The sequence below is a fragment of the Meriones unguiculatus genome, chromosome 18 (genome assembly GCF_030254825.1).
Source record: "Meriones unguiculatus strain TT.TT164.6M chromosome 18, Bangor_MerUng_6.1, whole genome shotgun sequence".
Classification (NCBI taxonomy): Eukaryota; Metazoa; Chordata; class Mammalia; order Rodentia; family Muridae; genus Meriones; species Meriones unguiculatus.
Window position 1 is genome coordinate 19,856,394 of NC_083365.1, and position 27,374 is coordinate 19,883,767.

The 27,374-nt window shown below is 38.2% G+C and overlaps 1 protein-coding gene across 2 annotated transcripts in view; it reads right to left on the minus strand.

The window, feature by feature from the left end:
• The window catches only part of Ctdspl2 (CTD small phosphatase like 2), a 54,206-nt gene that overhangs the window by 18,582 nt on the left and 8,250 nt on the right, over window positions 1-27,374 (minus strand). Inside the window, exons 2-8 of one of the 2 annotated variants that reach the window (XM_060371803.1) lie at window positions 22,921-23,130; window positions 15,581-15,719; window positions 14,507-14,653; window positions 12,007-12,219; window positions 6,398-6,476; window positions 3,631-3,742; window positions 1,585-1,671 (exon numbers count right to left, since the gene is read on the minus strand). In XM_060371803.1, the coding sequence (XP_060227786.1) occupies window positions 1,585-1,671; window positions 3,631-3,742; window positions 6,398-6,476; window positions 12,007-12,219; window positions 14,507-14,653; window positions 15,581-15,719; window positions 22,921-23,106 (963 nt within the window). In that variant the 5' untranslated portion in view covers window positions 23,107-23,130. Of the gene's footprint in view, window positions 1-1,584; window positions 1,672-3,630; window positions 3,743-6,397; window positions 6,477-12,006; window positions 12,220-14,506; window positions 14,657-15,580; window positions 15,720-22,920; window positions 23,131-27,374 lie in introns of both variants that reach the window. The other variant, XM_021649007.2, reaches the window with a different exon arrangement.

The following is a 27,374-nucleotide window of genomic DNA, read 5'->3' on the forward strand; positions in this document are numbered from 1 at the left end:
AGGTATAATATACTGTATTGCTTTTAAAAGCATTAGTTAATATGTACTATTGTAAGGCTTTTATTCAAAGACAATTATCCAGATCTATAAGAAATAGCAACTTTTAAGAAGAAAAGGCAAAAACGGTGGAAACAATAAGAAAAATTTCAATATATACCCATACTGAAAGGAGCCAAAGAGTCTACTTCCCACATTATTTCACTACTCAAAACAAAAACAAACAAAAAACAAAACAAAAAAACCCAACATCAAAAATAATACTACACATAAAACTCAAAAATTAGAATTCACAAATAAGCTTTTCTTTTGAAATTCAAAGACCTAAAACCACTTTTCAAACTCATTCAAAATAAATAAACAAAAACCAAACCACAAAGAACAACAAACAACAAGGCTCCTGCACTAAAAACAGAGCACCAAGTTATTGCTTTATTACTTATGTTGGCCTGAAGATAGCTGTCCCTAAAGCTGACTAAAGATGAACAATCTACCTGGCAGGAAATAGCTCATTCAGAAAAGCCTTAAACCAAATAATATTTCACATATCTTTTCCTCTTCCCCTAATAATGTATCAGGACTATTATTAGGTTACTTTACACGAAGATAAATATACTATTCAGATATTGTAATGCCCGTTCTAGATTAAATTATATTGAAAATCACTAGTAAAATAAATCCATCTGACTATCCATAAAGTGTTTGGCTAAATAGCCCTGAAATGTCTACTATGTAAAATCAACAACTGAAATCTAACAAGAAACCATCTTCACTTTGTACCTGCCACCACAAGCACCTACAAACCAGAGACCTGGTCGTACCTACACGGCAAATGCTGCAGCTTTATTAACCCTGAGGTGGCTTCCTCTTGACAAGAAACTTTTTGACCTTTCTCAATCTTTCATAAGCTGGTGAATGTAAAGGTCACGATAACAAATACAAACACACAAAAGGACTCTGTGGTCTTCAATGTATATTCATTTATTAATTAAGCCAATCCTATGGTGGAAAATTTTTAACAAAAAATATGGCCTACACAGATAATCCACAGTAAAATCTTAACAATATTTACATTTTGCACTGTTAACCTATCCACCAACAAAGACGAGAAAACTGCTTTATATAAAGCAGTAACTACAAGAGTCCTTCAATTCTGTGACTAATATTGATTAGGTACATTGAACTGTAATTTTATAGGTATTATTAATGTAGTAAATAAAAATGACCAACAAGGAATGAGCTTTCTTTGTATTAATTAGATTTATGGGGAAAAATAAAGACAAAAACCCCAGGTATTAACCTGGCAAGCTCTTGGGGATCTGTGTCAGTGTTCCTTGCCTCCACCTGCTGGCAAAGATTATGAAACTAGCAAAGATCACAAGTCAGAAAAGTTAGTAATTTTTAGTTACAAATTAATGTTTCATGTAACTATCTAGCATAATGACACTTTGTGTTAATACACCACTGAAATACTGATAAAAACTATTAATAAATCTATAGAAAGACAATGAACATCACAAACAATTTTTTTCTTGGCTCAGAATATTACCTAATAGTTTAAAATTAGGCTTAAAAAGTCTTAATTACCTGATAAATGACATCTTGGAAAAGGACTGGAAAAGTAAGTGCTGCATCTTCTAGCTCATTCAGACTACAGTGCACTAGTGTTTCATCCTTAAAACAAAGTAAAACAAAACATTAAAAAAAAACTTCAAACAACAGTTTTGAAAGTCAAGATCACCCTTTGTATGTAGAATTTCTGTCAGGTCTGTCAAAATAGATTAGGACAGTATTTTTCCTAGAGTTAGTAGCTCTCAAGTGTAATTCTTACGAGCAGTAAGCAGCATCAGAACCCAAAGAGCTATTATAGCTCTATCCCCGATGATTCACACATTCAGTGGGCTGCGATGAACTTTCCAGGCATCTCTAGAGCTGACTTAAGTTTGCAAACCACTGCTTTGAATTCTCCAGTTCAACTTTCTTTTAAAGAACATGTTACTCCTTTCGTAATTTAACTTCTTATTTAGTTTTTTAAAGACAGTCTCACTCTGTAGTCTAGGCTACATGATCCAGTCTTCTTGTATCACCTCCTAATGCTAAGAGCATAGAACCATGGCCCAACACAATCTGCTTATGCTAACTACATTTCTTTGAGATAACTCATGTAAGAATCTCATTTTTTTTTCATACAACTCATCTTCAAACTTTTAATTTAGGATTAGATAGTATATGGTACCTGAGTATATTTCATCTGAATTGATTAAATACCCAAGCAAATATTCAGGATTTGAATACCAAATCCTGATTTCTTAACAAGAGTAAGAAAAATAAGAAGGCTGTTAAAAAAAAAAAAATCTAAGTTAACACATTTCTTAAAACCTGAATGTTAAAAAGGACACGGGATACAGCTGCATTGGCAGTGTTTCCTACACCACATAATCAGGTAAAGTGGCACACGCCTATTACTCTCAACACTTGGAAGGAGGCAGGAAAAACAGAAGTTCAAGGTCATCCTTGGCTATACAATGAGTTCAAAGACACCTTAGGCAATCTCAAAAATAAAATGTACTGCCAGGAACCACCACTAATTTTTCAGTAGGCTTAGTTAAAATCAACCAAAATCTTAACAGGCAGATCTCTTTGAGTTTGAGACCAGTCTGATATAAAGGGTGAAATCCAAGACAGCCAAAGCTACACAAAGAAACTCTTATCTCAAACAACAAAAACCAAACAAACAAAAAAAGGGATAAACTAGGAAAAAAATTTTTTTAAATCCATGTTGCATTACTGTTTTTCCTACACGTTTGTCTGTGTGAGGGTTTCAGATCCCCTGGAACTGGGATTACAGACAGCTGTGAGTTGCCATGTGGGTGCTGGGAATTGGGGTCCTTTGCAAGAGCAAGCAGTGCTCAGGAGTTGAGCTATCTTTCCAGCCTGGGATAAACTAGAATTAAACATGAATGTTCTTATCTTTCAATTCCACATTATTAGCTTCTGGGTTTTTGGTTTATTTGTTTTTTGAGACAAGGTTTCTCTGTGTAGCCCTGGCTATCCTGGAATTCATTCTATAAACCAGGCTGGCTTTGAACTTAGATCTGCCTGCCTCTGCCTCCTGGCTGCTGGAATTAAAGATTCGTACCACCACACCTGGCTTTTTTTTTTTTAAGTCTCTAAATAAACATGTATGCGTATATGTGTGAGATTACATATATATTTGGACTATGGGAGCAGTGACAGGGATCAAACCCAGAACCTTCCACACACTAAGCAACCTCCCTAAGACCAGTAAGAGCTATATTCTTTATCTCTTATTTTTCCTCACTATATGGTTAGCCTTGAACCCACAATCTACATGCCTCAGCCTTTCAGTTGCTGGGTAAATACTAACATACTTGGTTCCCTGATAATACCATTAAAATAAAATAAAAAGCCAAGTGTAGGAGCAAATAATCTCAAGTGCTTGGAAGACTACAATAAATTCAAGACTTGAGGCCAACCTGGCCTGTAAAGCAGATGTTATGCAAATACAATGACTCTTTATTCACTTGTATTCTTGGTGGCACTTTGCGCTGTTATTTTAAAGAGAATGTTAACCCTCATTTTTTGTCCCTGTAAAGATCTATGCACACTCACCAGATCTAAGACCAGGGAAAACTCTGGTGTGCTTCTTGTTTTCAAAGGAAGAGCAGGTTTCCTATTTAGTTGTTCTTCTGTCAGAGGCGGAACATGTTTGATGAAATAATAGCTATAAATAAAATTTTAACATTATTATTTCATACATATAAAACAGTACTAAATTCTAAATTTTAATTAGCTTGTGATGCATTCAGCTATACAGCACTTGCCTAGAATGTACAAAGCCTTGGCTTCCATCCCTACAAGACACACACACACACACACACACACACACACACACACACACACGGAATGCAGACAGACGTGTGATGGCTGGTCTTCATTGTCTACTCCACTGGTTTTATATGGCACAAAGGAACTGCTATGTCAGACTGAATTTTAAATTGTGACTCAAACACATCTTCACTGATTCCAACAAGAACAATTAACATGTTTTCAACTACAAGAAATGTTTGTTTATTCCTACAGTGTAGCTGTTCTCAAACTGTGGCTCACAACTCCTTAGGGGTCAAACAACCCTTTCACAGGGGTCACATATCAGATATTTACAGTATGATTCATAATAATAGCAAAATTACAGCTATGAAGAAGCAACAAAGAAAATTTTATGGTTGGGGGTCACCACAACATGAGGAACTGTCATTAATGGGTCCCAGCATTGGAAAGGTTGAGAAACACTCTTGTAGTGTAAAAAAAAAATCCAGGCTTTGGGACTTAATGAATTCTTGGACAGCATTGTCTTCATGCTGATGTTTGTGGAAATGTTTTTTCTGGAAAAAAAAAATTAAAGAAAAAAAAAAAAAACGGGCTGGAGAGATGGCTCAGTGGTTAAGAGCATTGTCTGCTCTTCTGAAAGGACCCAGATTCAATTCCCAGCACCCACATGGCAGCTCACTACTATCTATAACACAAATTCCAAGGGATCTGACACCTTCACACTAATGCACATAAAATAAAAATTAAATAAATTATTTAAAAAAATACCTACTCTTATCTCCTAGGCTGCAGAGCACAGATGTAACATTTTTGTCCAGATTCAGAAATCTGTGTGCAACAGACTGGCAGCAGACTACCAAACACTGACCCTGACCTTTTTTCAGTGCATGTTTGGCTCCGAGAAGTGCTCTGGAGCTTCTTCTCAAAACCCTAGGTTGATTTTCTCAATTGTTGTTGGTATATAACAGATTTTTCTTTGCACGTCACAACTGAGAAAAAGGATGGCAGTCCAAAATGACTTTTTTTTTTCTTTTCCATCAGCTCATAAGGTACCCACTTACCAAGCCTTTTCAACTTTCCACTTATTTCTATTACCAAGTGACTACTGAATGCAGACTGAGTTACTTAGCTTGGATTTGGTTTTTGTTTTGTATCCTCTCCACAGTATAAAAGAAACATCAAGGGCTAGACAAAGCAGCTCACACCTCTGATCCTAGCACTTATTAATTTAAGGGCCCCCCGGGCTACATTTTGAGTTCCAGGCCAGCCAGAGCTACATAGTAAGACCTTATCTAAAGTTAGCAAAAAAGCATACAGTAAGCTATAAGTCATTAGCAAAAGAAAAAAAGCAAGAAATGTGCATTAAAGTGATGTGCAGTATAACCTCATTTATTTAAGTATTCCACTACGAAAAGATGGATATCAAGAATGTTACGGCTGCATTTACTTTTCCTCTAATCTAACAGGATCACCCAGAAGACAGTTATCTCCATGTATGTGTGTCTCTAAGGGTGTTTCCAATCATGGACTAGGATCCTGAACTAAATAAAAAAGACCAAAGGTGAAAGCTAGTAACACAGAGAGCATTCACTTTCTGACAGTAATAGATACAATGCAGTCAGCAGTCTCATACTCCTACCTGGCACATTTAGCATGCATGGTCCCATGGACTGCATCCTTAAGATGCAAGCCAAAAATATCCTTCCTAGGGACTGGAGAGATGGCTCAGAGGTTAAGAGCACTGGTTGCTCTTCCAAAGGTGCTGAGTTTTCAATTCCCAGCAACTACATGGTGGCTCATAACCATTTATGATGAGATCTGGTGCCCTCTTCTGGCATGCAGGTATACATGCAAACACACACTGTATACATAATAAATACATCTTATAAAAAATATCCTTCCTAAATTGCTTCTTATCAAGTATTTAGTCACAGCAATGAAGCAGTAATTAACCCAATAAACTAAATTTAGAAAACATATAAGGAAGAGCACACAGATTAGTGTCTCTAAAACTAGTACTGATACTCACAGGTCACAATCACAAGCTCTTCGTAAAACAGATGCCTCTCTCCCTCTCCCTCTCTTTCTGGCTTTTCTCTGTGTAGCCTTGACTGTCTTAGACTCGCTGTGTAGAGCTGGCTGTCCTTGATCTCACAGAGATGTGCCTGCCTCTACCTCCAAGTGCTGGGATTACAGATGTGCGCCACCTTGCCTGGCGCAAATTAGAAGTCTCTCTCATCATGAGATTATTTCCCACTTTTACGTCAAAAATATTCTAAGTTAAAAATGTCTTTACTTTACCTAGACTAGCAAACATAGTCTAAGAAAATAGAAAAACTAAGTTAAGCAATGCAGAGCATCAACTATCTCCCATTGTGAGTACACAGAAGAATGAGAGATGGAGTTCACTGGCCATCACCACAAGTATCCTGTTATATACTGCTGACATTGGAAAAAGTAGAAATTCAAATTCCAAAGTAAGGTTCCTACTGGACAAACAAAATTTTTCAGTTTAATAATAAGAAAGAAAATATGATAAACAACTCACGGGTCAAATACTTCCCAGTCTTCCTCATAGGTGGCCTCTGCATGAGCTGACGAATAACCACTCTCTGGAGTTACTGGTGCTATTTAATAAGAGGAAAAGAATAAGATTACTTTCATCTGTCACAAAATACACTTTTAAAATTGCTTCTTGAGGTCCTGTATATTTTAGCTTAAAGATATAAACAATTTACAAAGATCACCTAAAAGCAAATTTAGTAAAACAAACTTAGCTCTACATCTAAAGGAAATTAATTACTGCTATTGATGACCTGGCAAACTACAACACGGCAGAATTAAAATGTGTATTAGCTAAGAGGAAATCTACTATTTATTATTAGAAGACAATATTGGGCCACACAAACAGCAAAAAACTAGCATAGTATGCTAGTTAGGTTTTTGTTTTGTTTTTTAATTAATTCTTTTATTATTTATTCATTTTGTATCCTAGCTGTAGCCCCCTCCCTCATGCCCTTCCAATCTCACCCTCCCTCCCTCATCTCCTCCATGCCCCTTCTCCAGGTCCACTGATAGGGGAGGACCTCCTCCCCTTCCATCTGACCCTAGTTTATTAGGTCTCATCAGGACTGGCTGTATTGTCCTCTGTGGCCTGGTAAGGCTGCTCCCCACATAAGGGGGAGGTGATCAAAGAGCCAGCCACTGAGTTCATGTCAGAGACAGTCCCTGTTCCCATTACTATGGAACCTATTTGGACACTGAGCTGCCATGAGCTACATTTGAGTAGGGGTTCTAGGTTATCTCCATGAATGGTCCTTGGTTGGAGTATCAATCTCAGAAAAGAGCTCTGTGCCCAGATTTTTTGGTTTTGTTGTTCTACTTGTGGAGCTCCTGTCCTCTCCAGGTCTTACAATCTCTCGCTTTTTTTGCATAAGATTCCCTGCACTCTGTCCAAAGTTTGGTTATGAGTCTCAGCATCTGCTTTGATAAACTGCTGGGTAGAATCTTTCAGAGGCCCCCTGTAATAGGCTGTTTTCTGCTTCTTCCAATGTCCATCCCGCTTGTCTTTCTGAATGAGTATTGATTATCTTAACTAGGGTCCTCCTTCTTGCTTAGCTTCTTTAGGTATACAGATTTTAGTATGTTTATCCTATATTATATTTCTAACATCCACGTATAAGTGAGTATATTCCATGTGTGTTTTTCTGCTTCTTAAAACTAACTGGAGTCCTTTTAGAAGGTGGAACCTCAATTAAGAAAATGCCTCCATTAGCCTGGCCCACAGGCAAGTCTGTGGGTATTTTCTTTATAGTCAGGAGTATCCAGCCCACCATGGGTGTTGCCACCTTGAAAAGATGGTCCTGATTTATATAAAAAAGGTGAATGAGCCATGATGAGCAAGCCAATAAGCAAAGTTCTTCCATGACCTCCGCTTCAGTTCCTGCTGTGGGTTGTTTGTTTTGTTTATAAGGGTTTTTTTGTGTTTGTTTTTTGATTGAGATATTTAGCCCTGGCACCCACCCTGCAGAACAGTCCTGGGATTAAAGGCTTGCAGCCACCACACCTGGCCCCAAGTTTCTTTTGTTCATGAGACTTACCACAGCAATAGAAAGCAAACCAGAGCAATAAATTTCTAATTGGACAGTGTTTACATACAGCAGTAGTAAAACAGCCCTGCACTTACAGGTAGTTTAACAAACCAAATAGGGTTGTAAAATCTACGGTCCACAACGCTCTTAAAGTATTCCACTAATCCTGAAGAGATTCAACTTGTGCATTATATTAAGTAAAATGAGACAGGTTTAAAAAAAAAAAAAGCAATAAGTTCACTATGTGGCTGTTGCAAGGAGAGAGGTTGAGCAACAAACACTAAATCTCAGTTTCAAATCAAGCAAGAAGTTCTCTTGTGCTGTTGTACCAAGACTGTAGATACAATAATGTACTGTACATTTCAAAAAGCTAGAAAAAAAACATTTGAGGAGCTAGATAGGTTTAGCCTAATTTAAACATTATAAAATGTACATGTGAATAAAACATTACATAGCACATACCTCCCCTCTCCGTGTTTGTTTGTATGTTGATAGGAAATTATTGCCTTATTCTGTTTTTGTTGTTTTGAGACAATGTCTTACTATGCAGACCAGATCAGCTTTGAATTCACTATGTAGCCCAGAATGGCCTCAAATTCGTAATTCTCCTGCTTCAGCTTCCCAAGTGTTGGGATTATAGGTGATCCAACACTCCTGGATTTTTTCTTTTTCTTTTTTTTCCCCTAAATGGGTCTGGCTTTTCCTTCCTTTTTTTTTTTGGTTTTTCAAGACAGGGTTTCTCTATGTAACTCTGGCTGTCCTGGATTGGCTTTGTAGACCAGACTGGACTAAGAGATCCACTTGACTCTGCCTCCCCAAGTGATGGGAATTACAGTGCTCCACTGTAGCTGGCTTCTTTCTTTCTTCTTTTGGATTTACTGTATTCTATGTGTGTATGACTGTTTTGTCTGCATGTTGTCGGATCCCCTAAAACAGAAATGGTTGTGAGCCTGAGCCTGGGGCCCTCTACAAGAGAGACAAGTATTCCTAACCAACAACCCCTGAAACATCTCTTCAGCCCATCTTATTGTGTAAGACAAGGATCTCAGTATTAACTCAAGTTGGCCTCAAACACATGATCCTTCAAGTGTCAGCAGTATGTATAACTTTTCTCATATCATTTACATCTGAAAGAAAAAAAGTAAATGGAAAAGGAGGAGAAGAGAGGTTAGAATAAAATAGAACAGAACAGGAAGTAAAAGAGCCTATGAGCCCAATGAAGACTAAAGAAAGAAAATATATGCACATTTGTCCAGGAATTTCAAGGTTTTTTGTTGTTTTTTTGTTGTTGTTGTTTTGTTTTATGATCATAAAAAAAAAAGTTAAGAAAAGCTTGGGGGCTAGAGAGATGGCTCAGCAGTTAACAGCACTGGCTGCCCTTGCAAAGAACCTGGGTTCAGTTCCCAGCTCCCATGTGATGGTTTATAATTGTAACTTCCAGGGGATCTGATGGCCTTTTCTGGCCTTTGCATGTAGTCCTGACACCCATATGGGGCACCCATGTAGCCATATAGTGCACAGACACACATTCAGGTAATACACCCAAACATATTAAACAAAAAAATAAAAATAAATTAATAAAAATGGTTAAAATGTGTAGAAATCACTGCTTCATAAAACTTTCCCACTTCAAAATAACCCAGAAGCAATTCTATATTCTGTGTCCCATGGTTCATTCTATTTGCGCCAATACCATGTCAACTGACAGAGCATCAGAAATATTAAAATGAGAATTTACTAACATGCCAATTTTAACTTGGAAGACAAGGGCACAGATGCTTACAAGGTAAACAAGTAACGCCTGAGATAACAATGTAAGGAGACTCCAATACAAACTGCCAAGTGCTAGGACTACAGATGTGTGCCACCAAGCCCAGCTATTTATATATGTTTGTGTATTTTTGAGATGGGGAGTGTAACTGTGTTACCCAGGATGGATTTAAATTCCTTAGGCTCAAGGAATCCTCCTGCCTTAGTCTAAATATCTGGAATTACAGGTATGTGCCACTGTGCCAAGCTTATTATCACTAAGCTAAATAACTGTTTGAAACTGTCTCAAGAGCTTAAAAAAGTAGTCCAAAACCATTGATGTTCTTGTTTTAATCCCAGCACTTAAGAGGGAGAGGCAGGCAGATCTCTCTATGGCGAGCCTAGTCTACAAAAGCGAGTTCCAGGACAGCCACAGATACACAATACTCTGTCTAGAAAAAAGCAAACAAACAAACAAAAAAACTAAGCTGAGCATGTCTCAGGGGGTGGGGGGAGAATCCCCCAAATAAATTCATTTGAATAAATAATAAAAGCAGCACTTTTATCACTGCTGTTCACCTTTTTATTGTTACTATTACTTATTCACTCATTCATTCTTTCTTTGTTCATTTCTTTCTTCATTTACATTTTAAGGCAAGGCTTCTCTTTGGCCCCAGCTGTCCTAGAACTCACTATGTACATCAAGCTGATCCTGAACTCACAATAGAGATCTGCCTGCATCTGCCTCCCTTAAAAAATGAATGCTACCTTCTCTAAAGCCTTTTCATAGCATTCCAAAATAGCCAAAATGTGCATTTGCTACTACACTATCATAATTTTCCTGTATATTTAAATCTTTAATTTGACCACAGAAAGTTTAGAATCAAGGAGCCTATCTCAGTCATGGTGTCAGTAATTTCCATCACAAAAACCATACACTTGTATCTGGGAGTGCTGAGGCAGGTAGGAGGATTTTAAGTTTAAGCCTAGCCTTAGGACAGGCACAATGGTGCAGAGGCAGAGAAAAGCATTACTTCTGAGTTAGAGGCCAGCCTAGTCTACAGAATCAGTTCTGCACAAAGAAACCTCGTCTCAAAAAAAAAAACAAAAAACAAGCAATCCCAAAAAATGCAGCCTGACATATTGGTGCATGCCTTTAATCCCAGCACTCAGGAAGGCAGAGGCAGTGAGTTCAAGGTCAGCCTGGACTACAGAATGAGTTCCAGGACAGCCAGGGCTATGAGTTTTTCAAACTCTGCTTGAAAAACAACAAAAATCCCAAAATGGAAAGAAACAACTTGGCAAAGTAACCAGCATTAAAAAAATATATAGGTACCGGGAAGTCACTCTCAAGTATCGGCATAAAGAACCAACTATGCACAATCTTTAATTTTACTTTTTTGAGACAGGGTATCTCTATGTAGCCCTGGCTGGCCTGGAACTATCTATGTAGACCAGGCTGGCCTCAAATTCACAGGTGTCTACCTGTTTGTGCCTCCTTACCCTGCTTCTATTCATGATATTAATGATGTGCTTGTTAATCTCAGTATTATTAAGTCTGAAGTATGTTACTTAGTTGATTTAAAGCATATCCTTCTGTTTTACCATTTTTTACTTCATACTACAACTACGACAACTGGGTTGTACTTTACAGAAATTTCATAATTATATCTATTTTAATTGATACTCAGTGATGGGGATGGAACCCATGGCCTCATATGCTAGCAAGATATTCAATGAAATGAGCCACATCTTCAGTCCCATAGTTCCACTTTTTAAAACAGCTGATCACAGCAAGACATGGAAGCATACGCCTTTAATCCCAGGAGGCACTTAGGAGGCAGTGGATCTCTCAATTTGTAATGGGGGCCTGGTCTCACAGGTAGGGCTACAAAATGAGACCCAGTCTCAAAAATAAATAAAGAAAAATGGCCAAACACAACATCATCTTGTACTTTTAATGTACTACAGTACTTAGAAGTAATAAATTCAGATCTCATGTGTTCCACACTTCAATGACAACTAGTGCAAGAATGTAACAATTAAGTTAAAACTCTGTTAAGACCTAAGATCAAGCTGCAAAGTTTGGGATAGGGGAAGATAATCTTTTGAGCAAGGGGCCTCCACTTATGAATCACACAAATCTGAGCCTGCCCCTCTCTCTACAGAAACTTCAGTCTCAAAGGGCTTAGGCTAGTGCATATAAAGGATTCAGAAACAAAACTTGTTCAAATACGTAATCTGGACATTTAAGAAAAAATATTAAAGACTTTTTTATAAGTATTCATAAGATGTGGATAGGGGGTGTTTTCTTTACCTGTGAGGGGTGGGATATCCCGGGTAACTGATTCTTCTGCTTCTTCTAACCCATTATTTATGGATGGCCTCACTTGAACTGCTTGATTTGAGTAAGCTGCTCCATTAGCTGACCCAGTGCTGGTAGTGATTTCATCCACCTGTTCCATGTCAAGTTGTTTCACTATCTCCTCAGCTTCCACAGCCTGTCCTGGGGAATCCGAGCCGGACGTTCCTAGAATTATCAATAAACTATGAATCACTTCAAAGCACAAATATTAGAAAAGCTAAATGTAATCAACATTATTGTTTATTTATTTAGATAACCCATAAAAAGTAAAACTGAGGGTATCACTGTTTGAAATATCTTTAAAAAAAAAACTCACTAAACAACGAGGAATAAAGATTATTATGGGCTTCTTTTTTTTTTTTCCTTCCGAGACAGGGTTTCTCTGTGTAGCCTTGGTTATCCTGGACTCACTTTGTAGACCATGCTAGCCTCGAACTCACAGCGATCCACCTGCCTCTGCCTCCCAGAGTGCTGGTATCACAGGTGCACACCAACACACTGACTTATTATAGGCCTTTTTTTGTTCTTGTTTTTCAGTACCAGGCATTGAACCTAGGGATTCACACACACTAGGCAAGTCCTCTGCCACTGAGCTATACCCCTAGTCTCCATTCACTTTCTGAAGCACAGTATCACTAAGTAGCTCAGTCAGGACATTCATTCAATCCCTCTGCCTAAGCCTTCAGGTAGCTTCCGATTACAGGTCTGTGCCACCAGTAATATTTATGAACAAAGTTTTCCTTAAGCTCTCAAATAATTCAGAAACACCTCTTAAGTCAAATAATAACTACAATTTAGAACTTTCCTTTAAAGTACTGCGAATCATCTGATAGACATTCATCATCACCAAACAGCTCTCCATTTTCTAAATCAAATCCACTAACCCTTCTAGCCATCAGGGCAGCTAAACTTCCAACCACAGGAAAGTTATCCAAGAACAGGCTAAATGTTTCCTTACCATAAGAATCTTTTTCCTAAAAGACCCAAAATAAAATAATTTTTAAAGGGGCTGAAGAGGTGGCTCAGAGGTTAAGAGCGCTGAGTTCAATTCCCAGCAACTACATGGTGGCTCACAACCATCTATAATGAGATCCGGTGCCCTCTTCTGGTGTGCATGCATACATTCAATTCAGGCAAAATACTGTATATAATCTTTTTTTTTTTAATAGTTTTTTATTTATTTTTAGTTCACTGGTGCTTTGTCTGCATTTATGTCTGAATGAGGGTGTCAGAGCCCCTGAAACTAGAGTTGCACACAGTTGTCAGCTGCCGTGTGGGTGCTGGGAATTGCTCCTGGATTCTCTGGAAGGGCAGCCAGTGCTCTTAACCCCCCTAAGCCATCTCTCCAACCCCAATAATCTTTTTTAAAAAGTAGCTATGATTTAAAAAAAAATGTTAACGACATGGTATTAATTTTTAAGACATGATTAGTTTAGTAACACAGAATAAAGGTACCTAGTTCTTCTCCCACTATGAAATCATAGCAAGTCTGTTTCTTTCTTCCTTCAAGTATAATTTTAAAGAAAATAACAAATTAACTTCCAGTATTCTCAACTTCCTTATACAATACTCTTCATCCCTTAGTGCTTTAATGCTAACCCCTCTACTAAAAGTATGTCTTTACCTGATACACAACCCCCAACATTTTTATTCTTCCAGCTCCAATACACATTTATCTCCACTACTACCAGTTAGCTGATTTTTCACTAACAGGCAAAACAAAGAATAAAAGCAAAAAGCACAACTACTTGAGATTAATGTTTTGTGACAATGTGGCTCTTTGCATCCATCTACCACATATTACCAGCAACAAACTCTCAATTACACACAGCTCCTACTTTGTCATGTAGTAGAGAGGAATGCTTTCCCCCATCTGTCCTTCTGTCCTCCAGCCTCAGGAAAAGTCTCCATCTTGCTTCTGTGCTACTCCCCTCCCATGTTACCTCTTATCCCAGGCCAGTCAACAGCCTCTACTGGTTTTCACTCCTCTATTTTCAACTCATTACTGCTAGGTCTTTCTTTTCCTTAGGCATAAAGATATGCTTGGTCTCTGAGACAAACAACTCCTTCAGACTGTGTGGCTTCTTTAATTTTTTTTTTTCACATTAAAATCTTCATAGACTTCTACACTTGTTGCCATTTTTCTAATATCCATTTTATTTGTCTAACTCAATGGTATTAAGCTTCCAAATTCATGTGTTACTCTAAAATTGTTCTGGCAAAAGAAACCAATGCCCTTCAGATACAGTCAGATGACATTTTAATGATCACCTCCATCTCCTCTATGACATAATATGCCAAAAAACCCAAAAAGGTTTCTTTTCTTTTTTTTGGTTCTTTCTCTGTGTAGACAAGGCTGGCTTTGAAAGAGATCTACCACTATGCTTGCTCAAAAAGATCTTTCAAAACTATTATTTTAGCTAATATTTATCAAAAAATAGATTTTACTTACCATTTTTATTTGCTGGTGAAAAAAAGTTGAAGACAGGAGAAAATATGGTCCCCAACAATGTAGTCCTTGGAGGACTACCCGAGCAAGTATTATCTTCTAATTTCCCATTTTGTTTTATATGTTGATTTGTCATTTCGTAACTACCAGCTTCTAAGAAAGAAACAGGAAAAAAGTAATGTCTAGAAAACACTGCATTTCAGGTTTAAATGCTATGAATCATTTTAAAAAAGTATTTCCTCTCAAAGTATCTCATGTAGACTGCCATTAATGTTCATGAATACTTATTAGAGAAATCCTGAGGTAAATTTCTTATACAAATTATTTTAATGTATTTACAATGCTTTATAAATATTAACATTCACTGCATATTTTTTTTCAAACCTGATTTACATCTAAAGTTTAAGAGACTAAAAGATTTCAAATCAGCATAGAAAATAAAGAAAATCCATATAAGCAAGCAAACAAGTTACCAATTCCAACACACAGACACAAGATTCCTGCTGTTTATATTTTTGTAACATTAAGCTATTTCATAAAACTTTTCCTGACATCTATTTCTAATGAATGTCAGCCAAATAAACATAGTTTGTTCCACAAGTTTTTGTACATTATTTCAACTAAGTTGTCCCACTGTTGATCCATACGCCTTTCTTGGGTGCTGGAAACTGAGCACGCTATTGCAAGTACACCACACCACTGAGGTATAACCCTCCTAGCCCCAGTCCATGTACACTTAGGAGAAATAATATAAATCTGGTATTCTGCCTTTACTCATCTTAATTCAAAGTAAAAAATTTTAGGAAGATAATTTTGAATTTCACTTGATGCTTTCAACTAATATGCAGTACAAAAATTGATTATAAAAACATGGTAAAAATTGCTCCAAGTGCTTTGCTGTTCTTGGAGAGAAGATTTTTGATTTGTTGCTTAGCCTGGCCTTGAACTCTGGATCCTCTGCCTCCTGAGTGCAGGCACAGGCCACCAACGGTTTTTTTTTTTTAAAACAAAGGCTCTAGCAGGTGAGGAGGGACTTCTGCTTAAAGAAGGAAAGATAGCATCAAAATATCAACCAACCTCCATTGACTGGACTTTTCCGCCTTACTCGGGACAATTGTTTGTTAGGCTTCTCTCCAGCTCTTGGTGTTGATGTGATCAAATTATTATCTATATCACGTTCAATTCTACTCCGTTTCGAAGGATTTTCTCTCTCTTCCTTAAGATATAATAGAGAAAGATCATTTAGCATAATTATTCTGCCTTGCATTTTAAATATATAATACTTCCTCCTGCTTTTTGTATCTTGAAAAAACAATGAACATGAAGAACAATTAACGTTTTTAAAGTGTTGATAAATTTCCCATGTTCCAAAATACTGAACTTTACAATATGCTCTCAATTTCTGACCAACTTTTAACAGAGTTCTAAACAACAAAGCTCATTTCTGTTGTCTCTAGAAGGGAAGCCTCACAGAATCTGCTGGTGTTCAGATTACCAAAACAGAGCCGACCACTACCAAACCCCCACTACTCAAATTAATCTCTAGCACTCTATTCGCTGCCTTACTTGAGGTGAGTCCACAGGGCCTGCTCCTGACATATAATGACTAAAGGGAGTCAAGGGACTTCCAAGGGAGCTGGAGAGATGGCTCCACAGTAAAAAGCAGTTTCGCTCTTGCAGAGGATCCAGGTTCTAGCCCCTGCACCCACATGGTGGCTCACAACTACACGCAACTACGTTTCTAGGGGGATCCACACCTTCACCAACACCAGGCACTACTACGGCACACACACATATATGCAGGCAAAACACACACACACCGCACACACAAACTAAATAAAATATACTTCCAAGCATTACTCTACTTACTTTTCTCAATTTATGCATCTATTTTTCTCCTTTGGAAACAATCATAGTCATTTTCTTGCATTACTATGATAATACTCTATAATTAGTTGCTAGTTTAATGAGATAAACTAATGCCATCTGATAAAGACTCAATTTTCAAACATATAAATGATAATTTCTATTAACAATATTCTCATCTACCTTGGTTCACTGCTTCACTCTGGTGAAAACACTTGGGTGTTTTAAAAAATTTACAATTGTGTATGTGTGTGCATGTTCATGTGTGTGCGCACACACACACGTGCATGTAAGTAGTATATGGGTGTCTGGAGGCCAGAGGACAACTTAGGAAGTCTTGGTGGCAAACGCCTCTGCACATTGAGCCATCTTACCAGCTCCTCTGAAGTACTTTTAAAATACAGTAGCAAAGGGATTGGAGAGATGACTCAGCAGTTAAGAGCATGTGCGGCAGCCCTTCCAAAGAATCTGACTGTGGCTTTAGCACCCGTGTCAGGCAGGCCATACCTACTACAAACTCCAGCTCAGTAAAGATCTGCACCCTCTTCTATCGTCTGGAGACACATACCTATTAACAAGCATGCACACTTCTATACACATAAGTAAAAACAATACAAATAAATCTTTAAAAACCTACAGTAAGCTGGGCAGCACTTGGGAGGCAGAGGCAGGCAGATCTCTCTGAGTTTGAGGCCAGCCTGGTCTACAAAGAGAGTCCAAGACAGTCCAGGGCTACACAGAGAAACCCTATCTTGAAAAAAAACAAAAAACAAAAAACAAAAAACAAAACCTACAGTAATTAAGGACTGAAGAGATGGCTCATAGGTTAAGAGCACTGGCTGCTCTTTCAGAGGACCTGGGTTCAATTCCTAGCAACCACAAGGCAGCTCACAACCGTCTATAACTCCAGTTCCAGGAGATACGAAGCCCTCTTTTGGCTTCCATTGGCACCAGGCATGAAAGTGGTGCACAAACACACAAGCAAACAAAACATACATAGAGGAAAAGAAACTACAGTAACAATGATCAGAGTGATGACACAGTGGGCAGAGAAACACACAAACTGATCCTGATGATCTTGGAGTTCCTCCCACGGTCCATAATGGAAAGAGAACTAACTCCTGCAAATTGTCCTCTGAACACTAATACAGAGGGGGATGGGAGGTATATGAGTGGAGGACCAACCACAACTGCACACACACCACAGAGGCACACATACACAAAATATAATAAAATACGGTAATGAAACTATGTACCACTATCAATTTCCTAAAGGCTGAATAGATAATATAGACACACATATATAATATACGTGTATATAATGTTATGTAATATAACATAAAATGAATGTATATGGGCCCTCATGAGTTTAAATGCACCACACACAGGAGCCTATAGAAGCCAAAAAAGGGTGCCAGATCCCTTGGATCTACAGTTAGCTTTGAGTCGCTAGGAAACAGATGTCCTCTGCAAGAGCAACAAGTGATCTTTACTACTTGAGTCATCTCTCCATCCTCCAAATTTATTTCAAATTTATGTTTACTTCATGTATTGTTTACTTGTATGTATAACACATGTGTGCCTGGTGTCCATGGAGGAAATATATATACCTTTAAATACACTTAACGACAGTTGTGAGCTGCCATGTGGCTGTTAAGCACCAAAGCCAATTCCTCTGCAAAAGCAGCAAGTTCTCTTAACTGCTAAACCATGTCCCTAGCCTTGTTATATTATTTTAAAGATAAAACCTAGTATTATAAATGGCAATAATTTTAATTTCCTTTTTGGATCAAGATAGAAAAAAATATCTATTACAGGCCAATAAGGTAGCTAGCTCAGCCACTTGCTGCTAAGTCTGATGACCCAAGTTCAATCCCCAGAACCCACATAATGGTAAAAGATGTATCAACTGCTCACCTGTCTCTCCAGTCCCCATAAACTGAATTTTCTATCAACAACAAACTATTACAAAGGTAAATTTTTAAAAGTATTGTAAAGGGCTAGAGAGGTAACTCAGAAGAAGTTAAGAGCACTAGCTGCTCTTCCAGAGGCACAGTGATGTACGCCTATAATCCAAGCGCTCAGGGAAGCAGAGGTAGCTGGGTGAGTACAAGGCCAGCCTGGTCTAAAAGTGAGTCCAGGACAGCCAAGGCTCCACAGAGAAACCCTGTCTCCAAAAACTAAACAAAACAAACAAACAAACAAACAAACACACACACATCAATACCTAGTAATAAAACTGGTGGAAATAGAGCAAGACCTCCATATTATCCAGAAACATATTGGGGCTAGAGTGTAACTCAGTGTCACAGCACTTTTTGTGGTTGGTTGGTTGGTTTTGAGACAAGAGTTTTTCCATTTAGCTCCAGATGGCCTGGCACTTACTCTGTAAACCAAGATGGGTCTAGAACTCATGATGATCCTCCTGTATCAGCTTCCCCAAGTGTTAGGATTACGTGAGTGTGCACACCACTCTATGTGTAATATATATATATATATGTTGTAATATATGACTATATATGACTTTCTTTTTATTTTTCCTCCTGAACATAGGCTCACATAGCCCATGCTGGCTTGCTATGAATCAGGTTAGCTTTCCATTCCTGCCTGCATCTCCCAAGTCTTTTGTTGTTCTTTCCTGAGACAATATATTGCTATGTAGCCCAGGCTAAATGAGATTAGAATATACCCACCATGCTGGAAGAGAGCACCAGATCTCACTATACATGATTATAAGCCACCATGTGTGCTCGGAATGGAACTCAGAACCTTTGACAGAACAGCCAGTTAACGTCTGAGCTACCTCTCCAGCCCCATGCTTTGCTTTTTATTTTCTCAAAACACACAAGTCTCACCGTGTTGCCCAAGCCATCCTCCTAGCTCAGCCTTACAAAGAGCTGGACTATAGACACTTACCACTGTCTGGGCTCACATTCATCATCATAATGAACTGATAGACTCCACAGTAAGATGTCCATTCTCGATAATGATCTACACATTCAATCAAGTGAATGATGTGCAAAATTTATTGTAATACCAGTGGGCTTTTTGACAATCTAAACTAATTCTAAAAGTTATATTAAATTACCAAAAAAATCTGTAATTATAAAATAAACTTGAAATAAAACAAAATTCAAATACTTCTGTCTCATCTAAGATGCCTCACAGAACACAGGAACAGAATTGTGACTTGGTGCACAGCCCTGTAAATAGCAGCACTGGGAGGCTAAGGCACGAGGACTGCCAGTCTAAGGTCAGCCTAAGATATATATTAGGACCTCAACTTCTCTATTTACTAATTTATCTACTAGGCTTGGTGTGGTGGGTCATACCTGTAACCCACACTTCTGCAGACTCAATCAGGAAGACTGCTTTACAGTTCAAGGGCAGCCTGGGCTACACAGCATATTCTAAGTTGGCCAGAGCTAGAGCAATTCTCTCAAAAAAAAAAAAAAAGAAAGAAAGGAAGAAAGAGAGAGAGAGAGAGAAAGAAAGAAAGAAAGAAAGACAAACACAAATAAGTAAACAAAAAAACAAAGCACTGGGGCCATAGCTCAGCTGGGTGTTTATCTAGCATGAACAAGGACCTGGCTTTGAGCCCTAGTAGCCTATAAGACAGGTGTTATGTGTTTATGGTCACAGTAGTTGGAGGCAGAGGCCAGAGAATCAGGAATTCAGGACCACCCTCTGATACACAGAGGTTGGGGTGAGACTATGTTACGGAAAGAAAAGGAGATTGCCTGTTCATTATGGTCCTGGGCCCATGAGATGCCACAGCAGGTAAGGTTCCTGCCGTCAACCTGACTTGGATCCTGGGACTCTCGTGATAGAAGAGAACTGACTCTCACCATTATCCTCTGACCATCACACATTGCTGTGGCCTATATACACCCATACACATACATAAGCATACAACTGCATACATAAGCATGCAATTAACAAAATGCAGTAAAATATTTACTATGGTTTCATGGATTATTTCATTCTAAAGATTACAATCTTACTATCCAAGGCCAAGAATGTTGGTGCATACCTTTATTCTTAACACCTGGGAGGCAGAAGCAAGTGAAGCTCTGTGAGTTTAAGGTCAGCCTGGTTTATATAGAGTTCTAGGCCAGCCAGAATTTTTTGTAAGACAGCTTCAAAACAAAACAACACAATCAAATTTGATCTAATATATATATACATTTTAATTTAGGGACCTAAATCCATCATGAAATTAAAATTTTATAATCATCTCTAAAAGAAATGACAGAACAAAAGAAGATGAGTGTCTATTACAATACTCAAGAGTTAAAAATTGAGTATGGTAGCTCTTTACAATCCTAGCACTCCGGAGGTTGAGGTAGGAAGATTGCTTTCAGTACTAGGCCAGCTTCAGGTATGGCATGAGAATTTATCTTTAAAAAAAAAGAAAAGGAAGGGAGGCTGGTACAACTCAGTGGTAAAGGGCTTACCTAGACTGCATAATGCCCTGGGCTCGATCTTCAATAACATGTCTTATCTATAGTGAGGTTATGTTTTTGCATACATAATATAAAAATATGTATTTCTTCCTGTAGGTCATAATTAGAAGACCTATAAATATGGATTTAATGTGATATAAATATTTCAGCATTTCACTAAAATTACACCTTATCCTAACTATGAAGCTTTCACTTTAAATACAGTATTAGAGACCTCAGTGTCCTAAAAGCAGAAAGGCTGTGTGTAAATAATTACTGAGTGTTCTTGCTAACAGTTTCAAAACTCGGAAATCAGAGAAATGGTGAGTCTTTGGGCCAAAATATGGGTTTGAAACAGACTAAGGATTTAATTTACTTTGTTATAAGTAAACAATGGGGGAGGAGAGCCAAGAGTGGTGGCTATGGCTTTAACCCAGGATGCAGGAAGCATAGGAAGGTCGATCACTTGTGAATTCAAGGTTAGTTCAAAGCTAGCCAGGCTACACAGGAAGACCAAGTGCTCAGGAGGCAGAGGCAGGTGGGTCTCTGTATGAGTTGAGTTTATTCTGTACAATGGAGTTCCAGGATAGCCAGAGCTACATACTGAGACCCTGACTCAAAAAGATTTCAAAAAATAAAAATGGAGGGATTAATACTCATATGCTAAAGCTGTATTTTAAAATATGGTAACTGAAAAAAAAAATAAAAAACATTGGCTTTCAAAGGTAATTAGGGGGTTGGAGAGATGGCTCTGTGTTTTAAGAAGAGTGAATGTTCTTCCAAAGGACTCTGGTCCAATTTCCAGCATCCACATGGTAGCTCACAACTGTTTGCGACTCCAGTTACAGGGGTTCCTACACCCTCTTCTGGCCTCCACAGGTATGCTGTAATGCATATACAAACATTCATACAAGCAAAGCACCCATACACATAAAATTAAAACCTCTCTCTTGCTGTTTTGTTTTGTTTTTTTTTTTCTAAGACAGGGTTTTTCTGTAGAGGCTTGGTTGTCCTGGACTCATTTTGTAGACCATGCTGGCCTCAAAATCACGGGATCCACCTGCCTCTGATTCCCTGAGTGCTGAAATTACAGTACAGCACTGTGGCAGGCTAAAATAAAAATCTCAAAAAAAAAAATCACGTTAAAAAGAACTTGTTAGCTATAACCAATCACTATGAACAAGCCAAGAAACTGATTATTTTGCTATTTTTCAAAATACTTGTCCCAAGAAACACAAATAAAGTCATAAACAGTCATGACAAAAATCTGTATCAAAAATAATGAAAATTTACAAAATACACACGTTTCTAAAACAGCTTTCCGCTTTGTACCATGTACCATCTAGTCTGAAAGAGACCAAGCACTTGGAACCAATCCCAACTTCCTTGAGGCTTAGAATAACTGATTCCTTAAGTTGCTTAAAACAACCCATAATATCAATATTGAACATATAAAACACTCCTGCTCAGAAGTCATGTTTTCTTTTAATAACTTTCTTTCAGCTACAGGTAGTAGTTCTGTTGCTGTTATACCCACTGCTCACTGAACTATACCAAATTAATATGTTTTAATAACTCAAAGGAATGAAGAAAATGTTTTGCCTTCCGAATGGCACATACCTGTAATTTCAACATTCAGGAAGTTAAGGCAGGACTGACATAAATGGAAGTTAGCCTGTGCTACATAGCAAACACTTGGCCAGACTGGGATATATAACAAGACGATATCAAAAATGCAAAACAACTGCTGGCAGCGGTGGTGGTGCACACTTTTAATCCTAGCACTCTGGAGGCAGAGACAGCGATCTCTGTGAGTTCAAGGGCAGAATGGTCTATGTAGCTAGTTCCAGGACAGCTACACACAGAGAAACCCTGTCTCAAAAACAAAAGAATAACCATGACAGAAAGCTAAATGGTTTAGTTCAGTGGTATGTTTGTCTTGAACTTTCATTAAACACTACATATGTAAAATTCTGAAAATAAAACCAAAATGTGTATTATCCCTGGAAATGGGCTCTATCAAAATCAACTTCTCTTTTACACATGCTTAGAGAAAATGACCTCAGCATGGTATATTTTTATGTAGGTGTGGGGTCAAAGTATTACCTTGGGCGTGCTTCCTTTAATGAATTTTTTAATTGAAGACAATAAGCCGGTTTCATTTTTTGATGGTTTTTCTCCTCCTGAAGGCAAGCTATCATCAACCTCTGAGTATTTCCTTTTTGCTCTGGCAGTACGCTGTGTTTGGATTGGACTGGACTGCTGAGAAGCCTTCCGTGTTCTCAGCTTCATCTTTTATGGGTGCCACATGTAAACCTGTAGAAGAAAAATAACACAAGTTGTTACCCAATATGCCCAGTAACTTACACAATAAAAGGAACCGTGTCTCTAAGAGGACTTAAATAAAAAGCTAACATTTGTAAGTGAAAGGCAATATATTTTATATATGTAATCTACCAAGTATCTTCAACGACATGTGAGACACCTCCTCTAAGAGAAAAACAACACCAAACACAGTGCACCATCTACTGTACTACCTCTGCCTATGCCAAAATTACTCTCAATTCATTTACCCTATAAATACTGAGCAGCTAATCACACTTAAGACCCCAAATTAGGTAAGCACTAAGACAACAGTAAACAAGGTAGGGAAGGGGTTTGTCCTTTGACCTTAAGATGAGGGAAGGGAAAACCCACCACTTGATGAATGAATTTCATAAACACAATTCTAAGAATCAATAACCATGTGAGAGTAACGAGAGGTTATATCATCGTAAGAGTTCAGTCTTGTGCTAGAGAGATGGCTCAGAGGTTAAGAGCACTGTTTGCTCTTCCAAAGGTCTTGAGTTCAATTCCCAGCAACCACATGGTGGCTCACAACCCTCTAGAATGAGATCTGGTGCCCTCTTCTGGCAAGCAGGTATACATGCAGGAAGAACACTATCCATAATAAATAATAAATCTTTGCAAAAAAAAAAAAAAGAAAAGAATTCAGTCTTATTACACATAATAAAACTCGACTTATGTGCTGAGATGTGGATCACTGCTAGAAATATGAGAGGTCCCAGGCTCTGCCTTCAGCAACACATACAAATATTAGAGAGCTGTCTCAGCAGTTAAGGGCACCTGTTGCTCTGTTGCTCTTCTAGAGAACTCAGGTTTGAGTCCCAGACAACTACCTGTGACTCCAGGAAATCTGATGGCCTCTTCAGGCCTCTCCAAGTACAAACATGGTGTTAAAAGGCACATGTAGAAACATACATTCAAAATATATTTTTAGAAAGGAAAAAGAAACTGTTGAAATTCAGAATCTGGGGGTAGAGAAACTTGAAAGCTGGCCTGGGAAATAAAAGCCCTTGCCTCCTCAAAAGCCTGATGACCTGGCCATGTTTACAACACTTTTAATCTCAGTATCAGGAGGCAGAGGCAGGTAGCTCTGTGAGCAGGAAGCCAGCCTGGGCTAATAAGAGCCTATCTCAAAACAAAACAAAACAAAACAAAACAAAACAAAACAAAACAAAACAAAAACAAATCGGATAAATCAAGACATCAAAATTAAATATTATTTGTGTACCAAGAACCCTATGTACAAACTGAAAAAGCAACCTAAGGGCTGGCAAGGTGCCCTTGGGTAAATGTATAAAGATACTTACTGTCTGAGTTCAATCCTCAGGACCCACATGGTGAGAGATTAGAGTCCCATAAACTGTCTTCTGACCTCCACATTCCTACCATGGCATGCACATGTGCATATGTATGAAGAAAATATGTACAAATCATTCACTTTAAGGAAATGATATCCAGAATATATAAAGAAACCTCATCAGAGACCAAAAAATGACTGGACTGAAAAAGAAACATCAGCACCAGACAAGGTGGCCAATACCTCTTTAACCCCAGCACTCTGGAACTCTAGAGGCAGCTCTGAGGCCAGTCTGTTCTACAGAGTCATAGAGTAACAGAGCTTTAAGGTTCCTTTTTCCTTTGTTTGTTTTGTCTTTCGAGACAGGGTTTCTGTATGTAGTTTTGACTGTCCTGGACTCAGTATGTAGACCAGGCTGGCCTTGAACTCACAGAGATCTGCCTGCCTCTGCCTCTCAAGAGTGCTAGGATTACAGGAGTTTGCCTTAAGAGGAAAATGCAATCCAAGCCAAAAGAGGCATTGTTTTCCTTCTTATCAATCTGGCAAACAGGAACCCTTTCCTTAATCTAAATCAGAAGACAATTTCAAGGTAGGGGGAAAAGTCAGAATTAAAGCTGTAATCCCACAAAAGAGGCTATTACCAATTCTGCTATAACTGAGTTCTGCCTCACCTACAGAAAGCTGGTAATAATTAAACTGCTCCAGCATAACACTAACAACTATAGAAAACTATGAATCACAAGAGAATTAAAACTTTCTTGACATCAACAGAGTACTAAGGACTTGAAGTAACTAATCAATCTCAAATCCAAGAAAAGATAAACCCTTTTTAGGAGAGACAGGTTACAAACATGGGTTCTGCTGTGGTAGAACAAATGAAATAATTATGCTATAAAAACATTTAAAAATTAATCTAAAATTGCTTTGTTCATATGAGAACTAATCTTTTATTTGTAAGTTTTTAATAACAGTTTTTTAAATGTTTAAAAAACAGAAATACATAAAATTATTTAGGATTTCAAATGTTTGTTTTGTTTTTCTAGACAGGGTTTCTCTGTGTATCCTTGGCTGCTCTGGACTCACTTTGTAGACCAGGCTGGCCTCGAACTCACAGCGATCCACCTGCTTCTGCCTCCCTGAGTACTGGGATTACTGGCATGTGCCACCATGCCTGGCCTTTTTATTTTTCTTTAGACTTATTAATTTTATGTGTATAAGTGTTTTGCCTTCATGTATGTATGTGTACTACATGTGTGTCCGGTGCCAAAGTTTGGATTCCCTAGAAATGGAGTTATGGATGGTTGAGTCATCACATGGGTGCTGGGAACCAAACCCAGGTCCTTCGCAAGAGCAACAAATGGTCTTGACCATTAAGCCATTTCACCAGTCCCTAAAATTTTTAATAAACTGGATGAACATGGGTTAACATGAGCATAAATTACATGTCTATACACTGAAGCAACTCTACTGTGGGAAACAAAGGGTCCAAAGCAGATTTGCTCCACTAAGGTACAAAATTGTGAAGGCTCTGGAGGGGCAGCAAGTCCAATGAACCCCAAGGTGCAAGAGAAGCTGTCATTAAAGATGAAAGAGGATGGAAGATGCTCCTAAGTGCCACTAGGATAGCATGCACAAGCTGGTAACACAGATAGAAAGAATACCCAAAATCCAAGAGTTGACCAGAAAGCAGAAACTTTCCCATTCCAGCTAGATTCTGAGCAAAAGTAACAAGGAAACTTGTCAATGGTGCACAAAGGTACCCTCTGCAAAAACAAAACAACAACAACAAAAATACCAGCTAACCCAAACACCTTCACATACAACTCCAAGAATCCAATTTTCCATATATACTCTACCAGTATTTACTTTCTATTTATAATATTCAACATTCAGTAAAATATTCCAAGAGCTGGCAAGATGGCTCAGTGAATAAAAAGCACTTGCCACACAAGCCTGGCACCCTGAGTTCAAGCCCCAGAACTCACATATGGGTGGAAGGAAAGAAATGACTCCATGAAGTTGTCCTCTGACCTCAACACGTGCTGTGGCCTGCTCCCCCAACACGCACACAAGTACACATGCAGCAAATGCAAGCAAATGTTAAATTCCACAGAATGGAAAAACTGAGGCTTAGGGATAAGGGTTCTGCTAAGGGGCAGAACACTGACTTAATTTCCTAAGGTCTAGGCTGTCTCTAGAACTATAAAATGGAGGGGAAATAAACCAGAAGTTAACCTTTTAAGAACAAACCAGTAAACTGATAAACTTCTGGCAAGAATAAGAAAAAGAATACAATTTGCCAATATTGGGAATGAAAACTTGAAAATAACAGAACCCATGGACTAAGAAAGAATTCTAGCAAATTCCAAACATCTTTACATCCACCTATTCAGATGAAAGGGCCAAATTTTTCAAGATGAGTCACAAGCAAGGGATAAGTGTGGCAAACAGCTGAAATCCCAGCACTCAGAAGGCCAAGGTAGGAAGCCAGCCTGAGACATAACAAAATTTGTCTCTGTTCAAACAACAAAAATCACCAAAGTCTTATACAATGATAAAAAGGCTGATTAACCTCATATTTAAAGTTGAGCATACAGGAAAAACTATATGTAAAATACAAGGCCCAGATAGATTCGTAAGATATTTTATGTATATAAGTGTTTTGCCTGCATATGTGTATGTAAGGGAAGAAGATGTCAGATCTCCTGGAACATGAGTTACGAGCACTTTGTGACCTGCTTAAGGAGGGTGCTGGGAACTGAACATAGGTCTTCTAAAAGAGCAGTAACACTAACCACTGAGCCATCTCTATATCCATCCATAATTTTTTTCTCCATAAAACAGTAACACTTAAATACAATTTTTTAAAAAAATTTAAAAATATAACACTAAAAAAAACCTGAAGACTGGGTCTGGA